The sequence below is a fragment of the Rhipicephalus sanguineus genome, chromosome 11 (assembly GCF_013339695.2).
Source record: "Rhipicephalus sanguineus isolate Rsan-2018 chromosome 11, BIME_Rsan_1.4, whole genome shotgun sequence".
NCBI classification, from domain to species: Eukaryota; Metazoa; Arthropoda; class Arachnida; order Ixodida; family Ixodidae; genus Rhipicephalus; species Rhipicephalus sanguineus.
In genome coordinates, this window is record NC_051186.1 from 135454294 (window position 1) to 135471669 (window position 17376).

The 17376-nt window shown below is 45.5% G+C and overlaps 1 protein-coding gene across 1 annotated transcript in view; it reads left to right on the top strand.

Annotated features, from left to right (window-relative positions):
- The window catches only part of LOC119374617 (protein brunelleschi), a 222065-nt gene that overhangs the window by 195996 nt on the left and 8693 nt on the right, over positions 1-17376 (top strand). Inside the window, exon 23 of the mRNA XM_049420300.1 lies at positions 5083-5207. Within this exon, the coding sequence (XP_049276257.1) occupies positions 5083-5207 (125 nt within the window). The remainder of the gene's footprint in view (positions 1-5082; positions 5208-17376) is intronic.

Here is a 17376-nt window from a genome sequence, read left to right on the forward strand (position 1 = left end):
CGATGAATGCGCAGTGTTGTACCGTCATAGAAATGAAGAAGCGCGCCTGATGATTGAAGCATGGCATATCGAGAATAGTGGTAGCGCATGCGTGAGCCAACCGTCGATTAACTTGCATAAAGATGAAATCAAATGCCTTAACAGTTATCTTCCACGTAGACCGCCACGCGAGCCGGATTGATAGGTTCGCCTGTTGCATGGGCATGCGCAGATAAGTTTTCGTGCCTTCTTTCTTTTCAGCCGTTGTGCGTCTCTTCAGTTGTTAGTCGGCGTTTGTGGTGTCCTGACTTCTTTCTTGTGTCCTTGTTTGCACGCCCTGTCTTTTTAGAATGAATACTTACCAACTAGCTCAGCTCTCTGTTATTCTAAGGACCCCTTTCATTGTGAATTGCTCTTTTGGCCACTCCGTTAGACTGCGAATGAAAAGGTGCTGTTTGCAGATGCATGATGTTGTTCTTTGACGCAAGAGTGGCGAACTCCTCACTAGCAAACTGTCTACTGATATCAGAGACACTGGTTCGGGGAACACCGAATCTGCGGAACATGGCATGCAGGCAGCTGATTATGTCTGCTGTTGTGGCATGTTTGACTGGCATGGCTTCCATCCACCTACTATGCATATCCACTGATACTAGAATCATTTGGCCTGCTAACGTTCTGGCAAAATCTGCGACCATTTTATTGCAATAGCAATTATATGGACAGTCTCGACGGGTTTTTGCCGTCGCCGTCATGTCCTTCTGGTATGAAGTCCAAATCGATAAAATCCCCCCCGCGCATCGTATGTTCTACCGCGGCTAAAAGCACGCGAGCGAGGACGACGAACGCGGCTGAAGCAGAAATCAAATGAGCTGTCCCGTTTCCATAGCTTGAAGGGTGCATGCGATAACATCACCCCACTCGAGAGGCCTGCTGTCGAGGGAGTGTCGCGCGAGGAGCAACTTCGAACTTTGAATCTAAGGGCGCGGGCGCGCGCAGTATTTCGAAAGCCATCACGACAGGCGGCTCGTATACCCTTCTACGTGCTGCGCTCTCAACACGAAGTGACTATGCGGAGAGCATTGCTCTTTGGACCGGCCGTATTCTCTTACACCAGCGTTTTGTAGTTACGCGAGATCGGATACAAAACAGTCAGCTGCCAGCCTCACTTCCATTTGTTGCTATCGCATTCATTGCTTCGCCTTTGCAGTGAAACTGTGACTTTTTTCGTGCATTTGCTGCCTGTTGACTAGTGCTGCTGCAGCTGGCATTGGCATGTTTTGGACACAGTTTGTGCAACAAGCTGACAGCTTGTCAATATCACAGTGTAGTCGGTGCCACCAAAATAATATAAAGCACACAAAGACGCTACCCTACCACGCAAGTTCTAATGGTGCTGCCGAACACCTAGTGCAAACCACTAAACAAGTGTGTCTGAAGCAAGTGCTTGCTCAAGCTGAAATGGGAGCGAAAAGATTGCTGCAGGAGGGAATAGATAGTTTCCTTGTGCCCTACCACGATACACCGCATTCACTTACGGGTAAGATGCCAGCCCAGGCTAGTCACTCGGTAGGCCAGGGTCAACCCATCCTCAGTTGCTAATCAAATAACTTGAAAGCAGCACACAGGTCCAGACGAGGGACGAAGTGAGGGGACATAGCACTTTTCTGTGTCCCCTCGCTTCATCCTTCATCTATTTTGTGTGCTGTCAATATCTTGTGCAATGCATGTTACAGTTAGTCCAACAAACAGACTCCCTGGCCCACTATTGGCAGTGGCACACTCCCTGATTGCGAGAATGTCCTGGCGCAAGGCAGAAGAAATGACAAATCATCAGTCCATCAGAAGGATGCCATCGTATATATGCTCAACCTGTCCCTGTCCTTCCAAGATTGAGTGATCTACAGAGGCACTTCGGTTTTATCTGGCCATCCTTTCGTACAGTAGATAATAACTGCAGAGCAGACTCCATCTTGGGCTTGGTGCATGCGAACATCTGCTAGCCGTCCTGCTGCCAATTCCTTTAACACTTCACTGATGAACAGCTTCACAGTGTCTACTATGCGAGTAGCTGGCAAATCAGAGGGAGCTAGTGACAAAGTGTCTGCTGTAGCTGAGTACTTTCCAGGCACATATTTCACCACATACTGATAATGCATCAGCTTTATCTGCATTCGTTGTAGGCGAGGTGGCATGAGTTCTAGGTCCTTGTTACCCAAAAGCGTGACCATAGAAAGGTGATCTCTTTCTGCTTTAGAGGTAAGGCTGCAAAGGAACTCGTCGTGTCATGGCATGGCCCAAGTCAGCGTGAGTCATTCCTTCTGTTTAACTATAACATGCGTCCGTCGGATTGAGCACCTTTGAAGCATACACTACAGCCTCTTGAGTGCCTTAAGGCTGGTCCTGTACCAGTACAGCTCGCAGACCATAGAATCCGGCATCCATGGACACTACAGTATGGTAGCAAGAACCGCATTTTGCCATGCACATGTCATAGCTCAACAGCAACTTGAGGCGTGAGAAGGCCTTTTCTTGACTGGGACCCCAAGCCCAGGTGCTGTTCTTATTCAGGAGGGAACGAAGGGGCTCTGTAACATTGGATAAAGGAGGTGTAAACCATGCAGTGGATTTGGTCATTCCCAGCAGTCGTCATACTCCACTGATGTCAGTCTGTGGCTGCAGCCTTCACTTTGTCCAGGTCTGGTTCTTTCGAGTTCGGTATCACAGCGAGTGAGCTGTGTGATATCTCCAAATAAGTGGCAGGATCTTTTTTCTCGCCAGTCAAGATGGCTTGCAAGACTGCAGGTGGTATCTGTTGATATCGCACTAAATTTTGACCAAGTGTATTGGGCCGCCTTGGCCTGACACCTGGAATAGGTTGTGAGAGAAGAAAGGGAGTGAAGGGTGCGCGTGTGTTGGGTGCGTGTCTCGGAGGCTGTGTGTAGTTGCCGGGAGAAGAACTAGATGGCGCGTGTGTCAAGTGAACGGTGAGAGGGCGTGCCTGTGCACGCAGGAAAACGGGAGGAGAGACAGAGAGGGACGGAAAGAGTCCGACATATGTGGCGCGGGCACGTGGTTGCCGATCGTCGAGTGTGACAAGTTTCATGCAGCACAAAGGCTGGTTGTGGGTTGTAGTGTGTCTGCCAGAAATGAAAGGGACAAGGAATTCAATGGGAAAACAACGTTTATTGCCCCCCCCCCCCCCCCAACACTTATGCGCTTATAGTTAAACAAGCAGTGGGGGGAAGGTGCACTGAGCACGCTATTTTACGTACTCGTGCACACATGCGAACTAACTCTGTGTTATTTTTTTAGCATTACACATTCCAGCTCTACTTTGGGCTATGACAGGAGTGAGTAATTATACAAATGTGCACTATACAAATACACCTGACCAATTTTTTTAGCGTGCCTGAAAATTCGGACACCTTCTTCTTGTAGAGTCATTCTGTAAGAACATCTGAAATTTCATACGATGAAATTCTTCAATTTTTTGTACTCTCCGCTCCGATTGCATTAGGAGGCACAACTTCTTGGACGTTGTTTATCCCACTGCCGCACATCAGCGCTGCCATGCACCGATCTGTTTGCAGCCGTAGCAGATACCAAAAGTCAGCTTTGTCGTAGTGCCAAGGTGTTATGAGATGTCGAGGTGCAGTGCCAAGATGTTGTGTTACTGGTGCGACATGGCATCAAATAGTACTGCATTTAATGAAGCGGCAGAGGTTTTTTTCATTGCTGTACAGCCACTGTTCCGTGTCATTGTTTCAAAATGCTCCTTGGTATCGCAGCCATACACCATGGCAGGTCATGTGAGAGAGCTGTAGCTTTTTCTGCACTTTGCTGATATCTGCAGAACTTGTCAGGAGACAAAAATTTGCACTTGGCAGTTAGTGCATAGAATGGACTCCTTGGCAGGTATCGAATGTATTCATGAGAGTTTGCTGCACAAGCAGCCATAGGTCGGCAAACTCACTCATGAGTCGACTCACTCAGACTCTGATTGAGCCGTGAGTCTGTGTGAGTCAGGTTGAGTAATATTTCATGAGTCTGAGTCCGAGTCAGTCTGGATGAGGAAAATTCTGGCGAGTCTGAGTCTGAGTGACCCCTAAGCGCAAAATATATTTGTTGAGTGAGTCTGAATGAGTACTTTTTTGCCAGCCTATGGTCCTATCTACTAAACTTCAGCATTACTAGCAGCCATATGTAGGCTCCCGTTTATACTCACATCTACTCACGCATACTTCAAAGCACTAGCGTTCATACGTCATTTCAAAATCTATTGATCAGAGGTGTGAGTTATGGAAGAGGGGGTGGGGGGGGGGGCAAAACTTTTCACAGGAAGTTCTTGATAAAAATACCTCGTGAAAGTCATCTCTTTCAATAAAAATGTCCTTACTGGATTGTAACCATTGATATATCGTGTTTGAAGGTATGAGATCAAAATGCGCCAAGTAGAGCACCATTTATGTGAGATATTGTTTTTAAAGAGCATCAACGCTATGGTCGAAAAAGTTCATTATACGATAATGAGTCTGAGTCTGAGTGAGTCCGGTTGAGAAAAATTTAGTGAGTCTGAGTGAGTCCAGATGAGGAAAAGTTTGGTGAGCCGGAGTCCGAGTGAGCCCTAAGGGTAAAATATATTTCATGAGTGAGTCTGAATGAGCTTAACATTTTTTGCCAACGTATGCAAGCAGCACAATGCCTGATAAGTGTAGTTGCTGGCTTTCAGGGCTATTTCAGATGTGGCTGTGGTAGTTTGATCACTTGAGCAAAGTAAAAAAAGCATGAATTCGTTATTCAGACTGCCTGACTATTCTGGCAATGCCGCGGTTCGTAGGGAGCCCCCCCCCCAAAAAAACAGAGATTTAATCCAGATATACACAGCACAAGATGGGAGAAACTCAAAACGAAAAATAGATCAGTAACATTAGACTTGTTTCTAAATATTTTATAATACATGATACGCTTGCATTGAATAGAACAGTGATCATTGCAGTTTTTGCTGTAAGCATTCCAACACCAGCAAAGTGTTCACAACAGCAGTATGCCGTGTTATGCTGCCTGCCAATGCTCACCTACGCTGCATCGACGTGCATGCAGAGGGAAGTTTTCGCCATCTCTGGCTATCTGCTGTTGGCTACCAAGACCGGCAGAATGGGACACTCAGCTACCGACTAGATTCCAAGGCCATATTTGTTGGCTCTGACAAGCTCTTCATTGAACAGGTGCATTTCTCTCTTTTTTTACATGCCGGCACTGGGACTATTGCTGCAAAGCTACACTGCCTTTAGACTTTATTTAAAAATACACATGTGCATTGCATGTTGTCTTGCATTTGCAGTGGTGGTGAAACATTACAAGGAGGAATTTTTTTCTGTAAAATGTATTCATATGTATGTCATAACATATGATGCATGTCACGATATGACATGTTATACTATATGAACATGGTAGATTTGCATGTACGTTGTGAAAATCGCCACTAAGAAAAATGGCGAAGCTTGCGCTCAGTCACACAAGGCTCGAAACGGCGAAGCTGGACGATGCTGAAGTCTAATGTGGTTGCTTCTAGGTTGTTGCTAGGTGATGTTAAGTCGTTTCTGGGTTGCTTTGAAGTTGATGCCAGACTTTACCTAATTGATGCTAGGTTGCGTCTCAGCACAGAGAGGTTCAAGTTAAACCACAGACAGTCACAGACATGACACGGATGTCCAAACTCCAGAGACAGAAACTCGTGCTGAAACTGAGTGTTCGCACCTCCCATAGGTCTACAGTCACGTCGTTGTTCGCGTAGGGCTTCTACCACGTCGGGGTCTTTTCGCAGCCGCCATTGCCTTTCCCATTCCCTAGTACTCTCCCCTTGGTACGTACCACTGAAGTACTACATACAGATGCTTCCGCGAAGCTGAAACGTGCAGCCACGGTGCTTATCATTAGGTTAATCCCGGTGGTTTATTAACACTTTTCTCAATTACTGGGTACATCTGCCTAGAATGCTTAATAGGTGTTTGCTGCCTGTCTGTTGCCTTCTTCATTTTTAGTAGACCAAAGGTGAGTAGTGGGATTTGCGCAATTTCTGCAGCACATATCTGTTCTAGCTTTTTGTACACACCAAAGTTTTTATGGCTGGCTTAAACAGCTTCGCTGTTAAGGGGAGATGCGGGTCAAAGGCACTTTTTTTTTTTAATATTCATCCTAGAGCAATGAAACTTGTGGTATTCGTAGAAATTTTTATGCTGATTTCAAATATATAATTAGTTTTCTTGTAAGTTGCATACTTTTTGTTCTGCACTATGACAAACGTGTAAAACATAGGCCTTGTAGCCCCCCTATTTCGATTCTTAAACTTCTATATGGTTTGACAATTGATGGCTCATATTGTTCCATTTGAACTGTAGAGTGCTGAAAACTATCCAGAAAGTGCATAGAAAATATTTACTAGACATGAAAAATTCAAACATGGAAAATCCATTATTACCCAGACCACAGTAAATGATTACTTGCAAATTTTCTAATATGCATAAATAATATTGAGATTTAGAGGATATAACTGCACTCCTCACAGTTTAGAGAATTTGGGCAAAATTTCATGCAGATCCAAGCACCAGAAGTACCAAAAACAAGATGGCCACGCTGAAAAATTTGCCAAAAAGTGTGTTTTGAGAAAATTGAATTTTAAAGTTAAGATTGAAGTTTTATTTATGAAAGAGGTCATTAAATGCGATCACATTTGCACACAAAAGAGGGAAATTGTTCTTCTAGTAGCCACTGCCACTAATATGAGCCCACACCATAACTTTCTCCCTCGCGGCGCTTTCGAGCCGACTCCTCCGCAAGAGATTTCCTCTTCAGCGCACGCAGACGAGCCCTTGCTTCTCCTGTTAGTTTTCCAGACATTTTTTGCTGGCGTGTGCAGTCCCGTGATGTGCCAAGTGCAACCAGGTCATGAGGTGGGATCACGCCCAGCTCTTCCAGAACATGTTCAAAGCTGGAGTGCCCTCAGTTAAACCACAGAACAGCCATGGCAGTGGCCATCTCCACAACATATCTTGAGGCAAATCGTGTCTTTGGACAGAGGAGCCAAATTTTACTGTTTAGTGACTCCGCTGCATTCTGAGTTTTGCCCTGAACACAGCGCGCAAGCAGTTTCTCGTCGGTGAGCCTTTTGTAGATGGGGAGTATTGCCCTTCCCTGGGCCTAGGGGTGTGTGTGCCGGTGCAGGTTTGCCCAAGGCTTCGGCACGCCTGTGTTTGCACCAAGATCCTGGCCCATCTGGGCAGAATTCGTGAATGCTCGCACCATCGGATGAGCAGGAATGAAAGTACGAGGCCCAAATCGCCTGGTGCCTGTCCTTAATGTTGCCCCTATTGCTTGGGATGGCGACCTGATAATATGCCTGCAGCTTCTGAATCGCATGCTCTTTTAGCTTCTCCCCTCTTGGCAGTGGCTCTTTGAGTTTGCGAAGAGCAGTCCCGAGGCGTTTTGCAAGATGGTTCGTGCAATCCTCTTTTTCAATTTTCACAGCATCACCATAGACATTCGCTTCAACAACTGCCGTGTACGCATTTGAGTCGCCGTCGCTGAGGAACTTATCGAACCGCAATGGTGTGTCATAAGTCTGGCTCCTTTGCCAAATACGTACGGCAGCTTCTGCTTCGATAGCGTGAGCCAAACAGTCAATATTTCGCTCACAGACAGGGCCATGAAACGCTTGCCAAATTTCTTCCTCTTCATCTGGCAGAGCCGTTTGCCGACTGCAGGCTAGGCAGAAGTTCGACAGGACTTTGAAGTCTAAACAAAGTCCAGTGTCGAGGGACACAACTGTGTCAATGCCATTGTGGCTTTTGTGACCGCGTTTATGCCACGTACCATCGTACATTACAGCAATGTCGTCCCTACCAACTTCACTCATTGTGAGTTCCCTAGACCTCGCAAGGTTTGTAGAGATGGCATCCATTGCCGCGTCACGGACTTCGCGGCTGATGGCTGTGAAGGACTTGTGGTGCATTGGCTTTTGCAAGCCAATAATTCCCGCAGATCGGACCAGCTGCTCGCAGCCCATCCCGACAGAGCGCACCGCCACAACAGTTTTCACATTGACAGCGTAGCTATCACGCGAGCTCCCGCTGTCGTAGGTCCTGCTTGCAAATGGTCCGTCACCCGCCGCGCTCACGCTAGCCTCCCCGCTCGAAGAAACTCGCCGGGATGTATACGTCGCCGAAAGAATAGTTTCGGGGCCCTCACTGTTCGTGCAGTGTAGCTCCACAAACGACGCAAGTCTTTTCCGTTTGTCAGCTGGTTCCCGGATGCGTAATCCCGAACAGCGACACGTTGGACACACAGCACCGCTCACCAGGATGTTCAACAATGTAATGTCAGCGATCAATGAAGACTCGTCATCCCGTGATCTTTCTTCATCGTCGAAGAGTCCGATCTTTTTTTGGGAGGCACTGACGTACTCGAACGCCGCGGCAAACTCGTTGGATGCATTGGCATCGCTGTCTCTTGGCCTGGTGGCAGCAGACGCCCTTGCCGTCAGGCGAGTGTTCGGCTTCGATTTGCGCCGGTGTCCTCGAAATTTGTTCGCTGAGCGATACTTCACTGGCCGGTGAGCGTGCTTGCTATGGCTTTCTTCATCCATAATGAAGATAAAGACACGAGAGAACCGTTTTTCAGCTGCGCAGCTCGATGAGACACGGACCCTGCAAGTAGGCTTCACAACACACAAGGCACGCAGCAGCCAATGGCAGTCTCCGATCCGTACCACATGATTTAAAAGCCAGTCCCAGCGCTCGGAAAACGCGGGAAAAGCGCGGGTCTGCGGTGTGGCGGGGGGCGAGCGTGCATTCAAACACGCGCGCGTGTCCGGTCACGTGACCACAAGAAAAGAACCAATAGCGCGCAGGCCCTCCCGGCGGGCGCCGCTAACTCCCTCCTCGCTCTCTCTTTTTCCCCTTTCGCGTGCATTGCGGCACCAGCAATTCATAACACGCATGCGGGAAACCGTGGTTATTTGAAGAGTGAGGCTTTGCTGAATGCGATTCACAATGGCGAGCGGCTGTGCGTTATCAGCCGTGAGGCGCTAAAAGACGGCTCACTTTCGGTCTTTTAACAGCCACCTTGTGCTCTTTAGAAGCAATTTTAACGCATTTCCAGTTGAGTCTCGACTTTGATTTTTGTTTTCGGAACAGTAGAGATACTAATCTTAACAAAACAAGTCAAAACAAAAAATCGATAACTTTTGAAAAAAGTCTCGTTTTTCGACCTGCACCTCCCCTTAAAAGTGCGCTTAAGGGGGGATGCGGGGCTAAATGTCAACCTGTGAACTGCTGCATTAATTTTTAACAAATGTTCAGGGATGGTTAATCTTCTTGCTTTTAGGACATATCCCAATTTTCAGCACCCTAGTGTGAATACAAAAAAAACCTGCAGCAGTTATAATGATCAATCATGTATGCTAACTTAGGGGTCGGAGAGAATACAGCGCAAGATAAGACAGGTACCAGGAAGGGCGACGCACACAGAGCGCTGACTTACAACACTTTATTCGTAGAAAGGGAGGGATGACCTGTCTTATCTTGCGCTGTATTCCCTCCGATGTCTAGCCAACACGCCCAAGCTTCGATATTAAGTTGCTAACTTAGGAAAGCTATCATTTCAAAAATAATGAAAATGTACGGGTTATTTGTCTTTTTGAGTGCTTTGGAAGGTTTGTAGTGCAGGGTAGGGCCAGTCACATATTTTTTATGATGCTTCTATGAAAATGCCACCGCTCTAAAAGGGAAGATTATTTTTTCCCTGTCGCTGCATGTCAGTGTCAGACTAGTGAATTTGCTTTTGTGTTAGAGACTACTTAGGGATCACAAAAGTACCTTATCTTGTTCCTGACAAAATTTCAGTCTAGAAACAACCTTGTAAGCAGCTTTTGGCAAAGTAGTTTGGAAATGATAGTTTTTCTAAGAGGCTCGTTCCCCCAAAAAATGGGAACTGAGAAAAAGGAGTTCAAAGACTTCACAACATGCTCTTTATTTCGATGGCCAAAAAAAAATTTATCAGACTTCCTGCATAAATACGGCCTTCCTCATCAACATGACCCTGTTCAGTGAGAATTTTGTGCAATCGTCATCAATTTTTGGCAGCTTTCGAGCTGTGAATGTTGCTCACAACACGTGTTGGTCACAAGACAGACCATGCACTGATCACAATGAACTCCCAGGAAAACGAACATATAAGCCGAGTGGCACACAAACACAGCAGGAGTAACTCATAATATGCGCAAAAGCAGCGGCGAATGGTCACGTGATACGTTTCCGCCAATTTGAGCTTCAATTCCAATTTTCCAGCGACTCTGCTGTCGGCGCGAGGCTTGAAATGTGTCTTCTTAATTTATTTGTTTGTCCTCTGATGTACTCTCGACAGAAGGTCTTCTGTGAAAAAAAAAAGCGCGAAAAACAAACAATATAACACGGGCATTCACGACGCGTTCACCTTCTTGCCCGCTTTGCAGCTGCGTTGAAAGGGGTGTTTCAGAGCCCTCCCGTAAAAAGAATTTTTCAATTCTTTTCTACTGTACAAATGACAACCAAACTTGGTGAGCACGTTCTTTAATGAACCATCCATCCAAAACATGCTACTCGAAGGCCAAAGATGTGAGTCGAAAAAAAAGTTTTTTTAATATGTAGCCTAGGGCAATAAAAATTTTTGTTTATCTAGTTTTTTATGCTGATTTCAAATATGTAATCAGCTTTATAGTGAGCTGCATATTTTTCGTTTTGTACCGTGAAAATGTGTAAAATGTAGCTCTTTTTAGACACTTTTTCTGTCACTAAAGTTCTATATTTATGAGCCATTAATGGATCATATTGCTCCACATTAGCTGTAGAATGCAAAAAACTTATTAGAAATTGTGTATAAACATTTTAATGAACAGGAAAAATTATAATATGAGAAGTCTTTAAATGTTCAGACCATACTTATTGCTTACTTTATGTTTGTAATAACTATATAAGTGATGGGAACCATCGTTAAAGGCGCAACACCACACAACACAAGAGAAGACCAGACGAGCACAGGCGCAAACTAACAACTGATTTATTGAAGGCAGATCTCCAGGCATATATACCAACAGGCTGCGCAGGCGCAACGTCACAACAATCCTCGGAATACATCAAAAATATCGCGAAAGAAAATCAATTTCAGCTTTGTAAAGCGCAATGGAAGTGTCGCTGACACACGCCTCACCTGCTTTCCTGATTAGAAACGCTTCTAACGTTTCACGAGCCGTTTTTTGTCTGCTTCTACCTACAATTTTTGCGCATCGGAAACGTGGTTCACAATTCGGGCATGTCATGCAATGGTCGACAAGATGGCTTCGCTCTTTGTTAATTAGATTTCTTGCGTGTTCCCTGAGCCGGTCATTGAGGCAGCGCCCCGTCTGGCCGATATATACTTTGCCGCAGGTCAGGGGAATCTCGTACACTGAACGAAACGTCGTTCGTGGTTCTTTTTGCAGCCGCCCTTTTCCTCCGCACAGGTGGTGCGACGGCTCAGCTGAGCGAGCTTCTGGGGGGCCGAGAAAGCCAACGGCACGTTGAACCGGCTAGCCACTTTTTTCAGGCTATGTGTGACCTTATGCATGTACGGCACCACTTCTGGCCTCTGGGCGCCCACCAGGGGCTTCGCGACATCTGAGTAGCAACGGTGCTTCAACTTCTTAAGCAGCGTCTCAGCAACAGACAAGACGACCGACCCAGGGAAGCCGGCTGAAAAGAGCCTCCCCAATTGAAGGTTAAAACTATCCTGCACCTTGTGAATGCACGACTTCCGAAGTGCTGAATCTAAACAGAGAGTAGCGATGCCTCTCTTTACCGTTTTTGAGTGAGCTGAATTGTACGGAAGGAGCTCTTTTTGTGCACGCGGAGAAGTGTGTGCTAGAAGATTTTAAACATCATGGGAAAGGGCTAACCTTCACTTTTGAACGTCCGGAAGAAAGTAGGCTTCAGTTTTTAGATTTGCAATTGACGTTCAACGAAAGTCATGTTTGCTGGGCGTACTCTCCGCGTGCACAAAAAGAGCTCCTTCCGTACAATTCAGCTCACTCAAAAACGGTAAAGAGAGGCATCGCTACTCTCTGTTTAGATTCAGCACTTCGGAAGTCGTGCATTCACAAGGTGCAGGATAGTTTTAACCTTCAATTGGGGAGGCTCTTTTCAGCCGGCTTCCCTGGGTCGGTCGTCTTGTCTGTTGCTGAGACGCTGCTTAAGAAGTTGAAGCACCGTTGCTACTCAGATGTCGCGAAGCCCCTGGTGGGCGCCCAGAGGCCAGAAGTGGTGCCGTACATGCATAAGGTCACACATAGCCTGAAAAAAGTGGCTAGCCGGTTCAACGTGCCGTTGGCTTTCTCGGCCCCCCAGAAGCTCGCTCAGCTGAGCCGTCGCACCACCTGTGCGGAGGAAAAGGGCGGCTGCAAAAAGAACCACGAACGACGTTTCGTTCAGTGTACGAGATTCCCCTGACCTGCGGCAAAGTATATATCGGCCAGACGGGGCGCTGCCTCAATGACCGGCTCAGGGAACACGCAAGAAATCTAATTAACAAAGAGCGAAGCCATCTTGTCGACCATTGCATGACATGCCCGAATTGTGAACCACGTTTCCGATGCGCAAAAGTTGTAGGTAGAAGCAGACAAAAAACGGCTCGTGAAACGTTAGAAGCGTTTCTAATCAGGAAAGCAGGTGAGGCGTGTGTCAGCGACACTTCCATTGCGCTTTACAAAGCTGAAATTGATTTTCTTTCGCGATATTTTTGATGTATTCCGAGGATTGTTGTGACGTTGCGCCTGCGCAGCCTGTTGGTATATATGCCTGGAGATCTGCCTTCAATAAATCAGTTGTTAGTTTGCGCCTGTGCTCGTCTGGTCTTCTCTTGTGTTGTGTGGTGTTGCGCCTTTAACGATGGTTCCCATGTCTGAACACCAACTAGCCCAACAGTCAACTCTCTTAATATATAAGTGATATCAAGTTTTCAAATAGATAATTGCACTCTTCACATGTTAAGGAATATGTGGGGAAAATTTCATCCAGATTTGGCCGTCTTCTGAGAAGTACCAAAAACAAGCCTGACTTCCAAACTCAAGAAGTCGCCGAAAATTGCACCTTGAGCAAAATGCACTTTAAAGGTAGAAATGAAAGCTCATCTATATGGCAAGAATATGCTTTTTAAAATTATTTCTTCCATCATGAGAGCTTGGAAATCGTGGTTATTTTGAGCATGTGACTTTGGTGAACTCCTCATGCGAAATGCAATGGCAAGCAGCCAGGTGACATTTTCCAGGGGACTCTAGACAAAGGGCTCTTCTTAGTTTTTAATAGCCACCTTGTGCTCTTTAAAGGCGATTTTAACCTATTTCCAGTTTAAATACAACCTTGATTTTTCTTTGCCATGAAAGTAGAGAAACTAAACTTGAAAAAACAAGTAAAAACAAGAAATATGTACTTTTGCAAGAAACTTGCTTTTTCTTTTTTTCAGTAGCATCTCCCCTTAAAACTTGGCTCAGCACTAACACAAGTCTCAATGTGAACGTTTTGACAGATCTGTCTTGATGGGTAGAATGATTCAAGAAGCTGAAATGGTTCAACCAAAGTTTTTGAAAATACTCCAACATTTTGAAACCAGTTTTGTTCCTTCCTCGGGGGTGACTGTATTGGTCGTGACCCGCCACGGTGCTCTAGTGGTTGTGGTGCTCGACTGCTGACTTGCAGGTCGTGGGATCGAATCCTGGCTGTGGTGGCTGCATTTTCGATGGAGGCAAAAATGTTTGAGGCCCGTGTTCTTAGATTTAGGTGCACGTTAAAGAACCCCAGGTGGTCAAAATTACCGGAGCCCTCCACTACGGCGTCCCTCATAATCATATCTTGGTTTTGGGACGTTAAACCCCAACAATTATGTAATATGTATTGGTCGTGGAAGCGGCTTTCCCTTTGCATCACATCTCGAAGGTCGTGCACATATACAGAAGACATTGTTCCCAGGGGTGTCATGGATGTGGCACAACTCGAGTAAGAGCCTCCTTCTCGGGTTTGTTTTGGTTTCCGTAGCAGAAGCGCCGGTCCAAATCAATTTTATGGTTGTGCTTCGCACAGTGGTCTGGAGGAGTGCTACTTTGTGTTTCCATTCTCTTTGCACCGTTCCTGTGTTGGCATAATTTCTCATGAAAACTTTTGCTTTCACCGATATAACTGGCTAGGCACTCAGAACACAACACCTTGTAGACCACGCCCTGATGGTGTTCCTTAGAAGGTTGGTCCTTCAACCGTGGCAGCAAGTGGAGGAGTGTCAACTCCGGCTTGTGAGTCACCCTGATCCCCACTGTTCCCGAGGACCCAGTGAAGCCGTTCACAAATTCCAGAAATATTGGGATGGCAATGTGCTGGACTGACTTCTCTGTCTCCATTGTTGCCGGCAGGAGGGTGGTCAGGGAGGAAGAGGGGTTGGATGGCGTGAGGCTCTCAGAGACATCTCTGCAGTGGGGTGGTTGCACCTCTCCATGCGTGACGTGACACACGACAGATGAACGCTTCCGTGTATCCGTTTCTCTGTAGCGCGGCGACGACATTCCTTTTCTCTCTCTTTCTCTCCTCTTCTGAAGTGCAGATTGTTCTTGCACGTGACAGGAGGGCCGACACCATGGAAGCTGTGTGGGCAGCTGGATGATTCGAATTGAATTGCAAATACCTGTGATGTGCATTGGCTTTCTGTGCACCAAAAAAGTCATGTGCTCACCTTGTCGTCTGACGAAAAGATTAGAAAAGGGAGCGTCCTGTCTTGCGCTCGTTCCACCGTGAGCTGTATGGCCTGGTCAGCGTAGTTCACGTGGACAAGGAAACTGTCCACTGGTGACTTCTTCAAAATGATCGAACGTTGGGCGAGTTGGTGTTTGGACATAAATACCATCGTAAGTAGTGCAACGAGACAGGGCAACTGGATAAAATCAGTTGTTAGTTTGCACCTATGTTCATCTGTTCCTTTCTGTTGTCCTGTCTCGTTGCGCTACCTACCATGGTATTTATGCTGGCTTCTTCATGATGTAGAAGCAGTTGTCCACATACCTCTCAAATACTTTCGGCCTGTAAATAAAGGAGCATAGTGCCTACGATATCCGGAAGTAATGAAATCAAGGCTTCGACGGACGCCCGTCTGGTCGGGAAGAATCATTGAATAGAGAGATGAAGATGCCGACCACGAGAGAATAAAAATGTAATGACGTTTCGGCACCCAGAACGGGAGCCTTGTTCACAGTGAGAGCGAAAGGCGGAAGCTAAGCGTTTAAATAATCTACAGCACGTGACCTAAACATCTTGCGTATGCAGGGGCCAGATTATTGTCCATGCGGTTGAGCGTGCTGTTTCTCAATTGTATTGTCAGATTCCAGATACAATTTAGAAGTCAACTCCTTCTCGGTAGCAACGACACGTGCTCTGCCCCAGTCTATCTCATGATTTGAGGCTTGCGCATGCTCGGCGAGGGCGTTTGAAGACACCTTCTAGTTTTTCACATCATTGCTGTGCTGTTTCAGCCGTCGCTCAAATTTCCCGGATTCACCTATGTACTCACTATTGCAGTTTGCGCACGGCACTTCGTACACAACACCAGGAAAGCACTCTTTTCGTAATTTGTCTTTCATCTTCACGAGAGTGTGTTTCGGCTTGCGCGTGGGTACATGAGCTACGTGTACGTCGTACTTGCGCAGAACACGGGCCAAAGCTTGGTTTGCAGAACACGGACCAAGCACCACATTATGAAGTTTTTTCAATTTGGTTTCACAAAGCAGCTTTCCACTGAAACTGCTCTCCTAATGGATAAAGAAATCACACTGGATGCATTTCAGAAGGAAGTATATACTCTTTGAAATTTTGTAGACTTCTCAAAAGAATCTGACAGAATTAATCTCACTACACTAATTAAAAAAACTAGAGCACTATGGTTTCCGGGGTAGCTTTTTAAATGTCATAAAAACCTATTTGAAGTACCGAGAGCAAAAAGCAGGAATTAATGGCTACGCTTCCAGTTTTAAAGAACTATCGCATGGCATGCCCCAAGGCAGTATCCTGGCTCTGCTGCTTTCAATATAAATGACGTGGTAAACATCGGTAATAATGCAACCTTTATTATTTATGCAGATGATTCGAGCTTATTTTTTAACCCTTTCCTTCGCATTTACGAGTACAGTCGTCATGAGATTTCGTACCAAAATGACTATGCTCGTCATCAATAAAAATTGTCCCACATCTCGTCATAGTTGTGTTTCTTGACGCTAGATGGCCACCCTTGTCCATGCTGTGCCATTTGTCTTGGCTTTCATTTTATTGCCGTCTTTCACTGCATTGCCATGCGGTAAAGCCATCTTTGAGCTATCTTTCTGTGCAATAGGTGAAATAAATGAACCCCATTGAATTGAAATAATGGTGCCATTTTATTCAGAAAGAAAGCTCTGCAAATTAGGCGAAAAAACTTTTTTTGGTATTTTTTTCACGGTAGGGAAACGATTAAGGACTGCTGTTTGTACAAACTTAAAGATAAAGCAAACGTTGTCTTGGAACTACAGAACATTTGAAGCATAAACAATTCTCTAATGATAAACACCTCAAAAACAAAATCTGTACTCTTTCGTCATATAAATAAGCCCATAAATAGCAGTTTGTCCGTATTTATTGGCTCAGAATCTATTAAAATTGAACCTCCGTTAGGGGGTCCTGTCAGTAACTCCTCAGGATCCAATAAAGTTCATTGTCTGTCTGTCTGTCTAGTGAAAACTCCGGGAGTAATTTTACATGAAAACATGCTATGGAACGATCACACTGAGCTTGTTCATACTAAACTTTCTCATATCGTAGGTGTCCTATCGCGTTTGCATTTTCTTTTGGCACAAAAAATACTCTGATATAATTTTCTATTTTTATCTACATTAAGTTATTGCTATCTGGTATAGGGCACCACAACGGAAAAGAACTTAGGCTGAATATATATAGACTGCAGAAAAAAGTTCTGTGCATAATTACATGTGTTCCACGCACATCTAATTTGAAGCCCTTAATTTACAACAAATGCCTGACATTTATAATTTGATTTTAGTGAAGTGATATGAAGCAATTACCAAAAAGAAACATGATTGTTTCCGTATTGATTTAGCGCATAGTACACGTGCCCCTATTGCACCTGAGCCAATGATGACTGGTAAATCCCTTGCACACATACTAACTATGCTCGCCAAATGATGAGCTACTTACTGCCATGAACATTACACAGTTTCTTACAATAAATGATTTTTATCGTTCCTTTCTATAAAAATTTTTCTGCGTGTGTTTTAGAATGCAAATTGATATGATCCTCAAAGAC